This window comes from Canis lupus, chromosome 22 (genome assembly GCF_011100685.1).
Source record: "Canis lupus familiaris isolate Mischka breed German Shepherd chromosome 22, alternate assembly UU_Cfam_GSD_1.0, whole genome shotgun sequence".
NCBI lineage: Eukaryota > Metazoa > Chordata > Mammalia > Carnivora > Canidae > Canis > Canis lupus.
Genome location: NC_049243.1, coordinates 1,820,949 through 1,833,614, shown reverse-complemented (window position 1 = coordinate 1,833,614; position 12,666 = coordinate 1,820,949). Strand labels below are relative to the sequence as shown.

General features: G+C 35.4%; 1 protein-coding gene across 39 annotated transcripts in view; it reads right to left on the bottom strand.

Annotated features, from left to right (window-relative positions):
- The window catches only part of LOC102156997, a 126,772-nt gene that overhangs the window by 43,779 nt on the left and 70,327 nt on the right, over window positions 1-12,666 (bottom strand). For 23 of the 39 annotated variants that reach the window (XR_005376132.1, XR_005376148.1, XR_005376163.1 and 20 more), the window contains one exon: window positions 688-884. Coding sequence is in view for 5 of the 39 variants with exons in the window: in XM_038569431.1 (XP_038425359.1) it covers window positions 846-884 (39 nt within the window). In the remaining 34 variants the exon portion in view is untranslated. Of the gene's footprint in view, window positions 1-687; window positions 885-4,135; window positions 4,212-12,666 lie in introns of all 39 variants that reach the window. The other 16 variants (XR_005376161.1, XR_005376160.1, XR_005376151.1 and 13 more) reach the window with 5 other exon arrangements.

Here is a 12,666-nt window from a genome sequence, read left to right as displayed (position 1 = left end):
TTCATGTATCTGTTATTCAAATTCATGTATCTCAAGCATCTGCATCAGGTCTTAAGGCAGAGGTCCCAAGTTTACTTTTCAGGGAATATTGCATTTTTTTTCCCCTTAAATACTTATCCACAAACTAGGGAAGTCCACTATTTAACAGTTCAGTACATCTTTTCTTGAAGTACATCTCTCTCTTTTTTTTTTCTTTAAGATTTTATTTATTTGAGGGATCCCTGGGTGGCACAGTGGTTTGGCGCCTGCCTTTGGCCCAGGGCGCGATCCTGGAGACCCGGGATGGAATCCCACGTCGGGCTCCCAGTGCATGGAGCCTGCTTCTCCCTCTGCCTGTGTCTCTGCCTCTCTCTCTGTGACTATCGTAAATAAATTAAAAAATTAAAAAAAAAAAAGATTTTGTTTATTTGAGAGAGAGAGCTCAAGCAGGGGGAGCAGCTGAGGGAGAGGGAGAAGCAGGCTCCCAGCTCAGGATGGCTCAGCTCCATCCCAGGACCCGGGATCAAGACCTGAGCCAAAAGCAGACGCTTAACCAACTGAGCCAAACAGGCGCCTCAGTTCAGTACATCTTAATTTACAGCATACAGGCCACAAATGATAAAATGAAGACTTTTTTTTTTTTTTTTTTTTTACTGAGTCAGCAGAGACAACAGTCTAATTCCCCTGTGCTTCCCCAAAGTTACTTACAATTCTGTGACGAGAGGATCATATCATGTGCCAATTACTGCCCTCTACTAGAGTGAGCCGTTGTCAGGCACTCTGCTCTATACAATGTCTGTTTTCTGCTTCCAGTCTCAGTCCTTTCTCCACATGGTCTAGGTACACATGGAATAGTCAGTTCTCACCTTTTGGAGGGGACATAGTGGCAGTGTCAAAATACAGGCCTAGAAAACAGGTCATAAAGCAAATCAATATAGAGGCGAAACTGCTTTGCCATATAAACCATATAATTGCTGGTTGTAATTCTGGCTTTTGGTTAAATGTTAAGTGTAACAGTCAACCAACCTCAAAGCCAAATCAAACTCAATAGCAACAACAGATCTTTCAAAAACTGTAATTTACATACAGGTTCTGAAAAACAGACATCAATGTCATAAAGATTTTATATAAAAGCTCTAAGGGTACATAAAAGTAGATCTTTATCACATTATAAATAGGACTTAAATGTCCTAGCAGAAAACAAATGCTCCACATTTGAGCCACAGTTTTGTCTTCAGTTTCTAAAAGCTTTCTCTGGGGTGTACCTGGCTGGCTTAGTCAGTAGAGCATGAGACTTGATCTTGGGGTCTGAGTTCAAGCCCCATGATGGGTATAGAGCTTAAAAAAATGCTTTCATTGGTGTGACGTGGATAGTCTTTTATACAATAGCCCAAGAAAATTTATTAGAAAACCTATTTCACTGAATAAGGTGGTACCAGTAAGCAGATGGATTCAGAAGCATAGTATTTAAAGAACTGCAGCAGATGCTCAATATGTGGTTTTTTTTTATGATTATGATGATGGTGTTTTTTGAAAAGTATTTTTAAATATAAATACTTTACATTCTATCTCCCATCTCCTCAGAGACACACAAATAAAGGCCAACAGAAAATAGGTTAAACTATACTTCATTGACAAGTTTTAGATAATCAATTAGATTACCAATGGCCCTCCAGAGGGATACTGAAATTTCACAGGCCTTCTGTTGATAAACCTACCCACAGGTTTTGGCTTTAACATTTTTTTTAAAAAGGGCATTTCAAGAGAAATAAGACTCGAGTCTTAGTAGGTGGCATACTATCAAAGGAGACCTGTGTACATAGTAAAAGGTAGAGAAATTCTTAAATGACCAGGAGGAGCTTGGGCATTTCTGTATTTATCTAGCGGGCATTTAGCCTTTCCAGAATAAATTTATCATAAAGATATTATTGCTGATTTTCAGCAATCAGCTGCCATTCACCAAGCACCCACTATGTTAAGTTTGCAGAGTATACAATACAGAGTTAAAATAATCCCTGTCCTTAAAGGCAGGGTATATTAAATGTTCCAGGTCAGGTATATGAGCACAGAAGAGAGAAATGGCATTTCTAGCTGAGGAGGAAATATGAACTGGGAAGATTTAATGCAAGGGGTATAGATCCTGAGAATATTTGACAGTTGAGATGAGGGAAAGGGTATTCTAAGAGTAAGCAACCTGAGCTAAAGTTTAGATGCAAATTAGAGAGGCATTTGGAAAAGGAGTATTTCTATTTGGCTTAACAGCAGTTATTTGGTTATTGTATCACAATTATTACCGTAGTGGTAAGGTAATCTTACCTAGAGAAAAAAAAAAATCCCTGGTGGTAGGACTTTGGTTATGAAACCCTTTCAAAATTTCTCACTTGATTTGTTAAAATCCATAGACCCCCTAGTATTTGGGGCAAACTTGTCTAATTTAATCCTAGACTTCCTTCTAATTGTGGGTTTTTTTCCTTCAAATCATAATTCCTTTTTGGCTCTCAAAGGGTTGCAGGCAATCCAATACTCGTTTTCTTCTAAAAACAATCTCCTACATGGTTACACTCATTTCCCTACCTATTATTCCCCAATACCAATCTCTCTTTTCAATCTAGTGTAGGTGTTTTATTCCTTCCTACTTGATGCTTTGAATCATATTTCCTGCACTTGAAAGTCTCTGATTTCTTCATTTCATTGAATTAATTCTACTTATTCTTTAAGCCCAGCTCATCTCCCACCTAAGAAGTCTTTTCTGATGGTTTAAGTCCACATTTTCTGTGAGCTTCTACTGAACTTCAAGTCTGCACGACAGAATTTACACTCCACTATTTTCTAGTTGTTTCTCGTATGTTAGTACATATTTCCATCTAGGCTCAAAGTTCTATGCTGACAATGACCATCTTTTTTTGGACTGCAGCAAAGTACTGGCCATAGAATAGGCCCTTAAGAATCACTTGAAAAATTAAAACATTTTAAAGTAAACTCTATGCTACATGTGGGGTTTGAACTCATGACTGCAAGAACAAGATCTGTATAATGTACTGACTGAACCAGCTGGGGACTCCCAACTTCTAAAAAATTTTAAAGTTCCATTTTAATAACTATTTTTAGTGACTTAAAATTATATTTACTTTCACTCACAGGTTTGAGGCCTCAAATTATAACCAACTCAGATTTTTACACTATTCAAGAATAGATGTACATATGAGTAGAACTGTCCTACTGTACTACATGAATATGACATAACCATGATCAAAACCAGTGGCCATACTTGATAGTCCAATCCCCCCCCCCTTTTTTTTTAATCCAATCCCTTCTGATGCAATTTCTGACAGTAGGAGAGATCTACAAGTACATGGCCTTGCTTACAATCAACAGATTATAACTGAAAGTTTCATAATGCAAATCCTTTACAATGTACATCTTTAGGTGTGTGGTCAAATCATGAATACAATGTAATATTGTTCAGCTTGAAATAAAGTGAAATCTCCTTTAAGGAAATTGGAATTCCTCAAGTTGAATCCTCAGTTAATGTCCCATTAATTCAGTTAAATGCTTTATCTGATAAAATTTTAAAATTCTATTATTTTTCACTTATAGTACAGCAAGTACTTCTTTAAGTTCCAGTGGGGATTGTTTTTCTTTTTTTAACTGTCTCAAAAATCAAGATGTCGGTTTGACAAAGGGTAGGAGAAATAAATCTAACAATTTTTTTCTATAATGGCAAAGTTAAACATATAACTTGCAAAATTCTAATATTCAAGTTTCCACATAAATCTATAAGATTTAACTTTTTTCCTTTGCCTTTATAGTATGTCAATATAAAGAGTTACATGCAAAATGGTTATATTGGAGGATGATTTTGCTTAGGATTTTAAAAATATGGGGCAGGACAGAGCCAAATTCAATCTCTCACTTATAATTTTAAACTGAGGATTGGAGAGAGACTGCAACTTACTTAAGGTCATACATCTAACCAGTAGTAAGTACCACAGCCAATTTTTAAATATCTGAGTAGGACCACACTTAACTTCTCTGGGATAGGAACAGTTTAAACTTCTATTTACATTGTCATTTCTCTAGCAAAATAACCAAGCTACTTAAAACACTTCTTTAGCATAATATTCAGAAATATGAATTTATTGTACTGCATTATAACCTTTTGCTCTGCTTCATTTCATGGTCTTCTAAACCAGTGGGAAATCTTTAGCTTCTTTTACATGCTCAACTGTTATCTAAAAGAAATGGCACCTTGAGGACACTGAAGAGACTGGTATCAGAGGGAAGGGCTCTGAACAAAGTGACTTGGATGAATGAATAGCTGTACACACATTACTGAATGAGAATGAACTGATGGAACTTTGTCTGAGATCTTAAAAATAAGGACAAAATCATAGAAAATAACCAGATGTGCGTATCTAGAATCAAGTTACCGTAATGAGCATTTTCATTCCTAATTTATATTACTGGATCTTCCACATTATTCCTAATTCTTGTATGAACTCCTGAATGAATACTAATTCTAAGTTATTTCTTTAGAGATGCTTACATTATTTTCTGTGGGAGCAAGTAACAGAACCAAAAGCACAGTCTAAAAAGAATTAATCTAAAACATCCATTTTACTATTTTTATGAGAACTTTCATCTTTTCAACCATGAAAAATTAAATATAAAAATATTTACTAAAAGTAAACACTGAATGCACAAAAGTTCTAAAATTCTAAGATTGTTGATAACAGAATTCTAAAAGTTCTGACTTACATTTTAAAACTGCCATGTTAAAAATAAATCAGATTTATTCATTCAATATTAATTTAAATGTTTGCTGGATATCTACTATGTGAGATATGTTTTCAGTTTAGTTTTAATGTTGCTTTTATATGTGTAAGGAAATGGTTATTAGAAGTAACATCAGGTATCACTAATTTTAAAACTACAGTCCACACATGAATAAATTAAAATTATGAAGATACAAACAGTACAATTTTATATAAAAAGATTATCATACTAAGACAGGAAATGAAACAAAATGATAGTAATAGTAAATTTAGCTAGAAAAAGTAATTTCCAACCACTTTAGACCCCTCCGTGGCTAATACTACAGTAGGCTCCCTTATCCTTGGCTTGGCTTTCCATGGTTTCAGTTACCTGCTGTCAGCTGCAGTCCAGAAGCAGATGATCCCCTTCTGATGAAGTATCAGGTCTATAGTAGCCTAATGCTACATCACAAGGCTTATATCATTTACCTCACTTCATCACATAGGGATTTTATCGTCTCACATCATCACGAAGGTGAGTACAAGGTATCTTGAGGGACCACATTTAGGTTAACTTTTATTATTGTTACTGTAGGTTTTTTTTTTTTCTTAGCAATTGTCAATCTTACTGTACCTGATTTACAAATTAAACTCTACCATGAGTGTGTGTGTGTGTGTGTATATATATATATATATATATATTTATGAAAACATGGTATGTATAGGGCTCAGTACTAGCTGTGGTTTCATGCATCCACTGGGAGTCTTGGAACATATCCCCAAAAGATAAGAGGGGACTACTATATGCAGGCCTGGATTGAAGATGAGGTTGTAAGAGGATTTCACCATCTCATGCTTCCTTTGTGCCATGTGTTGTATCTAGAATCTAGATATCAAAATCCTATTCTAAAGCAAGGATATCTCAGGCTTTTTACTTGTCTAAAAATGAGGATAAAAATTAAAAATAAAATAAAATTGAGGAGGATATGGAGTATTCTCTGGAGGCGAGAAGTTTATTTTAGAAAAGTGATCAAAAAATGAAAACTAGTTTTAGAGTAGCAAACGTGTTCGGTAAGTTACCAAGGAATTCATTTGTTAACTATAAAACACCTAAATATTTGACAAGGTAGGTAGGTTATGTCTAGTTTGGGTGGATTAACTATGAAGAGCAACAGAGGCTATGTTGTATAGTGAACAAGCTATTAAGATTCGTTTGGTAATATACCTGGGGCCCTCAAACGAAAGTAGAGCCCAGAAACTAGATTTCCCAATGCAGAGCAGAGCATTGGAAGGTCACAGGTTTAGGCAGACGGGGTTCAGGATTGTGTACCGTGGAGTTGAGGCAGGCAAGGTTTGGGAGGGAGAGTAGCATGAACACAAACGCAGTGCTAGGTAAAGGAGGAACGCCCAGATCTCAGGTAAGGAAGCAAACGAACACATCTATTTCTTGAGGTGGTAGAAACAGAATTAGTTACAAAGAGCTTTCTGGTCAGATTCTTACACACAAGCTTGTATGATTTCATCGGCTTAAGCAAGGCTGACTTGGACTTTAAAGCTGTCTTAAGCAAACTACTATAGGGTCAATCAGATCATCGATGAAGTGGGAACAAAAGGCCATTAAGTAATTTTAATACTTTTTAAAGTACTTAAAACTTTTAAAACCCTGAATCTTGAGAGGTTGGAGAAGCTAACTGAAATTCCTGACCTCCATAGTGCTTTCTTGTAAAATCTGAGAAAGAACATCTGGGAATCCATTTCAGCCTGCTACAGACAATTTTTCTTAAGACTTACATCAGATATATTGTCAAAGTTTTTCTTGCCTATGTTACCTAGGAGATAATGAGAAATAAAGAGCCCTTACAAAATAACTATTTCACATATAAAACTCTTATTACCTGGCAAACATCATTTCATGTTTCTAATTTATCTTTCCTTCTGATCCTTCGGTGAAATTGTGATCCTGGTGATCTATAAATAGGTTTGACCTAATTGAGACTGAGAGACTTCCACTGAAAAGCAAGATCTAATTTCTGGCTGCCTAGGGAGTGGTTTTGAGTGGCCCAATATCGGGATCAATGTATTACATACCAAGGAAAGGAACTACCATGTTACTGATGTTGGTGCTAGGCGAGGCCACCAGTTCTACATCCTACATTAGTCATAAATGGGCAGAGTTAATACACAGTCTCTGGACTCAAGCCTGTTAGGCTTATGGCCCAACAGCAGAGAAATAGGAAAATCATCACAGTAGGATGTAAGATAAACAATAAAAACTTATGAGGATGATAGTACAGAAAAGGGACTTATGTTCCGTGTGTATGTGGAGAGGCTGAGAGGAGGTTGCCCTTCTAAGCTAATACCTGAGGAGGTTTCTAAAAGCTAAGAGTAAGCATTTGCTATACTGCCTGGAAATGCTCAATGAGACAGAATGAAGTTTATTTTTTTTTAAGCCCTGCCAGAAGTCCAATTCTTTAAATTGATAGGAAATACTAAGAAAATAATATGTCTGATAGCTTAGGGATTATCTGCAAAACAAGTCACAATTTATATCGCATAGTTTGCAGCCTTTTAGCTACAAAAGGTCTGTTTTTCTTAGATTCTAATGAGCTTCCAGAGATACACAGCGTGTTTGAAATGACAATGGTGCTTGATGCTTTACTGCCTTAAAAACAATACAACCAGGTGTAACATAGGTTGTGTAGACTTTATTCTGGACAGTTAGGTGGGGGCAGTTTACCCAGGACTATGCCATTATGCTGAAGCTGACTGAATTCATTTACCTGCGTGTATGTCCGTGGGCCATACAAACACACTCCATGTCAAATCTCACCAAAACACACTTCTAAGAACATGTCTCCCTGAAGTGGGACAATAGTACCATCATGGAATATTCGAGAAAATGATCTGCTTTTGGTAGAATATTTCCACATACAAATCTATCTTTAAGGTATCCGTATTATTTTTTAGCATTTTAGTGCTTAATGTTTGTTAATTTTATCTCCTCTACCTCTTAATATAGGACAGAAGCTGTAAATATAATTACTAAGAGCATGATATCTGCAATCAAACCACCTGAACTTGAGTAACTGGCCATCCCCACCCCTTACAAGTTATGTGGCATCAGGCATACTGTTTTCCTGTAACTCCCATTTCTTTGCTTCTAACACAGGGGTAATGATGAACTTCCCTCACCAGGTACTTATGAGACTTAAGTGGGTTACAAAATGTAAAAGTTTCTGGGAAAGGACAGTGAATGTACTAACAGTTATTTCTATCACTAATAGCAGTATCTAAAGCTTGGTTTCTATATGCAGTTTGAAAAAACCAACCCTTTGGTATTAAAATACTTTAAAATTTGATTTGGGTCATCTTCACTAAATTATGTAAACAATAAAAAATTATTGGTTTATTTCCCAGAGTGGTAAATACACCTTAAAAAATGTGCCACAGTTGACGTTCATTATTGTATTTACAATTATCTCATATCCATAATGTCTCAAGTAATTTTGAAGAGAACCAGAGTAGTTTGAAAAAGTACTTAACTATAAAAACTCTTAAAGGCCTGGATTAAAAGATGTCATAAAATTATCTTAGCCAAGCCATAACATTGTCTCAACAATGATTTGGCCCCATAACAACTGGCAAAGATACTACAGAATCATTTCCTGCATATTTGATGCCAGAATCAACTAGACCCCACTGCCAACTTCAGAGTGATATTGATCCTCCTGGGAACACTCCATTTAATAAGTTACTGAGCACCTACTATGTGCCTGGTGAGACATGAAAAACTCTATTTGAAGCTGGATCCCCCTATATTTTACTACAAAAAGAGAATCCCATGAGTGGTAATTCTAAGTCCAAGCCATGGCCCTGCAGTCTTATGAACATACAAGCACCACAAAATATAAACATCAAAGAATGCCTGGTTGATAACTCATCTCAAACTAAAATGTACAATTAAGATTTCTGTAGAATCAATTCCTTCCTGTAAGTTTATCTGTATTTTTCAACTTTTCTCTCTTTTGGTCTTAAGAGGAAAATGAAAACTTAATAATCTAGTTCTATACCAGATTTGTCCAATAGCCTTCAAAAAGTTATCCTTCTTGAAAACAAATGCCAACCTATGAAAGCTTTTAGTATTTAAATATTATGTTCCAACTCTAGTATTTGATAAGTTAACATTTTCATTTATTTCATAGTTCTGACAAGTGACCTGTTTCTGGAAATCTTGAACTTCTTAGGGCACCTTCCTTAGACATTGTCAAGTCTGTTTAAACAATGATTATCAGTAGAAACTATCCAAAAGCAAAACAAAAAAAATTCCATCATTTCCCTATCACTTTCTTTAATCAAAAATTGTCCTTTGTTAGCACAAATGCTCTTGTATTTTAAAGGAGTTAAGATGATGTATTCATTTTCTTCATTTCAAATAGTATCTTTAAACCTAACTACCCCCCTCATTCCCATTTCATCACTTTTGAGGTCCTCGATAAAGCAGTCCACTTCTATAATGCACACATTCAAAGCTGGTAAAAAGCCCTTGCTTGTTTTAAGGAGCTGTATTTTCATCTCTGAAACTTGATCTTTCTGGTTTTGCTCTTTAGTGCAAAACAAAATACCCAAGCTTCAAGATTGTTACTTGTCCTTTTTTTTTTTTTTTTTTTTTTTAAGATTTTTATTTATTTATTCATGAGAGACACACAGAGAGAGGCAGAGACAGAGGCAGAGGGAGAAGCAGGCTCCATGCAGGGAGCCCGACGTGGGACTCGATCCCGGGTCTCCAGGATCATGCCCTGGGCTGAAGGCAGCGCTAAACCACTGAGCCACCTGGGCTGCCCTGTCTTCTCTTTTTCAAGAAGTTTCTCAATACCTTCATCCATTCCTTAGGATATTTGAACACCCCATTTTCAATTCTCTGAATGCACTCTAGTTGGTTCACACCATATTCTACATGTATCCTGATATGAGCCATACACACCAAGACTTCCAACCACGATGGTTTATGGGTTTATTAGCATATAATAGGTTTATTAGCATATAATAGGTTAACCTAAATAAACCGTTTTCATGCTAGTTTTGAAATCTGTTCAAACTCTACCTAAATTCCAAATTAAATTATCCAACTTGGCTATCCACAAACCAAGACCATCTGGTATTGTTGAAAATAAGAGTACACTAAAGGAATTCTCTTTTTTTGGATTGGGGGGGGGGGGATTTACTTTCTTAATGAATATAGGAAGTATAATAAAAACACCATAAACGTTTCCTGAAGAGTATAACTAGTAGAATTTTCTAAAATGAGTAAGTCAACACTTTTTAAAGGTCCCAATTCCTTGAATTTTAGAGGTAAACACATCTAAGAACCATTAATTTTTAAAAATGGTACAATAGCTTATTTATTATGGACCTGAGGCTTTACCTATGGGTGGTTTTCCTGTTTTTTTTTTTTTTCCAAAGGATGCAATAAACCACTAAAACGCTGACAAAACTGGTACAACAAAGGGTCTGACTTGAAATCTGTGCCATAGGCCTGTTTTGGTGACAAATACCCCTCCCTTCCACAAATAAAGTAAGAATTTTAGGCTTCCCGAAAATATTTTCTTTATTCTACTAGCCAAGTTTTCAGGTTCTAAACCGTTCTAATTTACTATTAAGAGTTTTAGTTAAATTATAAAATATTTACATGTGAGAAAAACAAGTTAAGACATACCACTTTTGCTTACATTCTAAATAGATCAACAGAAAGGTCATACACTATGAATTCATACAGTTGTGTCATATTCATTTAGCCATGTTTTGAACTGAAGTGTCTATAATTGTTAATGCTTTTTGAGTACCAAATACAAATCCCACAATTTTAGAACAGCTCAGCCTTTTGATAAATTTGATATGGTTGTGGGGATACAAAAGAAACAAACTCATAATTTATCAGTCTTAGATTTCTCTTTGAGCAAATCTTGACCCAGTATTACACATATTTCAGTATTTTTCTTACTTTCCTGCTAAAAAAAACTTCAGTGACTTCCCATGCTTCAGATGCTTCTGAGCACTATGGAAAGGTACCCTTGGGGCTGGCATGAAGGTGTGCTAAAGGAACAGATAGGGTCAACAAGATGTATCTTCTCATCTGTTCAAATTTGCTAATCATGAGAAAAAAAGTTAATAAATTTAAAGCATTTTTACAGTAAAATTTTTTTTTAAGATTTGTTTTTTAATTTACTTATTCATAATAGAGAAAGAGAGAGAAGCAGAGACACAGGAGGAGGGAGAAGCAGGCTCCATGCCGGGAGCCCGACGTGGGACTCGATCCTGGGACTCCAGGATCGTGCCCCAGACCAAAGGCAGGTGCTAAACCACTGAGCCACCCAGGGATCCTCTACAGTAAAATATTATGGAACAAATTATAAAATTAGTAGTTTAAGGTATGTTTTAGAAATGTAAAATTTCTTAGCCAGAAGCATATCTCATCTCTCTTTTCTAGAGGGAGATGCTCTACATTTCTATCCCTTGTATAGTTATGAATTGGATTAAGAAATAAAAATTTGCTAATCCTATTATGCAACTAGAAGGGAATAAAGCTGATAATAGTTGCTACTGGATGGTAAAAATGTGATTTAAAAAAAATTTTTATTTATGATAGAGAGAGAGAGAGAGAGAGAGAGAGAGAGAGAGAAGCAGAGACACAGGCAGAGGGAAAAGCAGGCTCCATGCACCGGGAGCCTGACGTGGGACTCGATCCCGGGTCTCCAGGATCGCGCCCTGGGCCAAAGGCAGGCGCTAAACCGCTGCACCACCCAGGGATCCCCAAAAATGTGATTTTTAAAAACAGAATTTTTTTTTTGCCATTTCCAAGATTTCTATGCCTATGTGTTACATTTATGCTAGAAGAAATTAAGACAAATCTTTTTAAACAGGAAATTTTTTTTCCTATTGAAAAATAATTTTTTTAAAGTAAGCTCTATATCCAAAGTGGGGCTTGAACTTATGACCAGAAGATCAAGTCACATGCTCTACTGACTGAGCCAGCCAGGTGCCCCCAAAACAGGAAAATATCCTTAATTTTTAGATCTGAAAATTTGTTTAATTGCTGTTAAGTATTTATAACCATAAAACTAGATTTTTCTTTACATAGTTCATTAATATGGTTTCAAAATTAAAATAGATTTTTTTTTCATACTTACCTTTTGAGGTTTTGGGGGCTGGAAGAATGGAGAAATGACAGTGAAACCACACAACAAAGAATTCAAGAAGTGATTCTTGAGTTCCTTTCAATACTCTTTTGAAAACAGATTGTTCCCCTACAGCTGATTTTAAAATTACCTAATTTTTGAAATTATCTGTTGTTCAGTTCTTCCCTGATAGTTAATTCTTCATTATCACTTTTAAAGTTCCTGAACTCAGTAGGATTTCCATTTACAGATTTCCGGAGGGGACTATGTGGTTTAAGTCTGCTTCAAATAATCTTTTTTTTATTTTTCAAGTATTTCTCCTTTTCAAAAAACAAACTTCCCTTTCCTCGAATCACAGAAATCATACATGCTTATTTATAATCATGAAAATATGATTCACCTCCTCACCCTAATAAGATTTGTTTCACACCCATAGTAAACCAGTAATAACAGTTTAGTAAATGTATTCTAAGGAGGCTGTTCATAATATCTGACATATCTTTACTTAATATGAACAATTTCTAGCTGATTAAATATTCATTGCATTATTTTAAATACCTGCACAGTATTCCACTCAGCATGTTATTTAATCAGCTTTTATTACTGGACACTTTAAAAACTCTTCCCAATTTTTAATATTATAAACAACACTATAATAAACACATGGATTATTTCTTAAAATATTTATTGCTTTTACAATATTGAAAAATTAAAATAATTTATTATTCTTTTAAATATGCTAAAATCCTAGAGATGTCTTT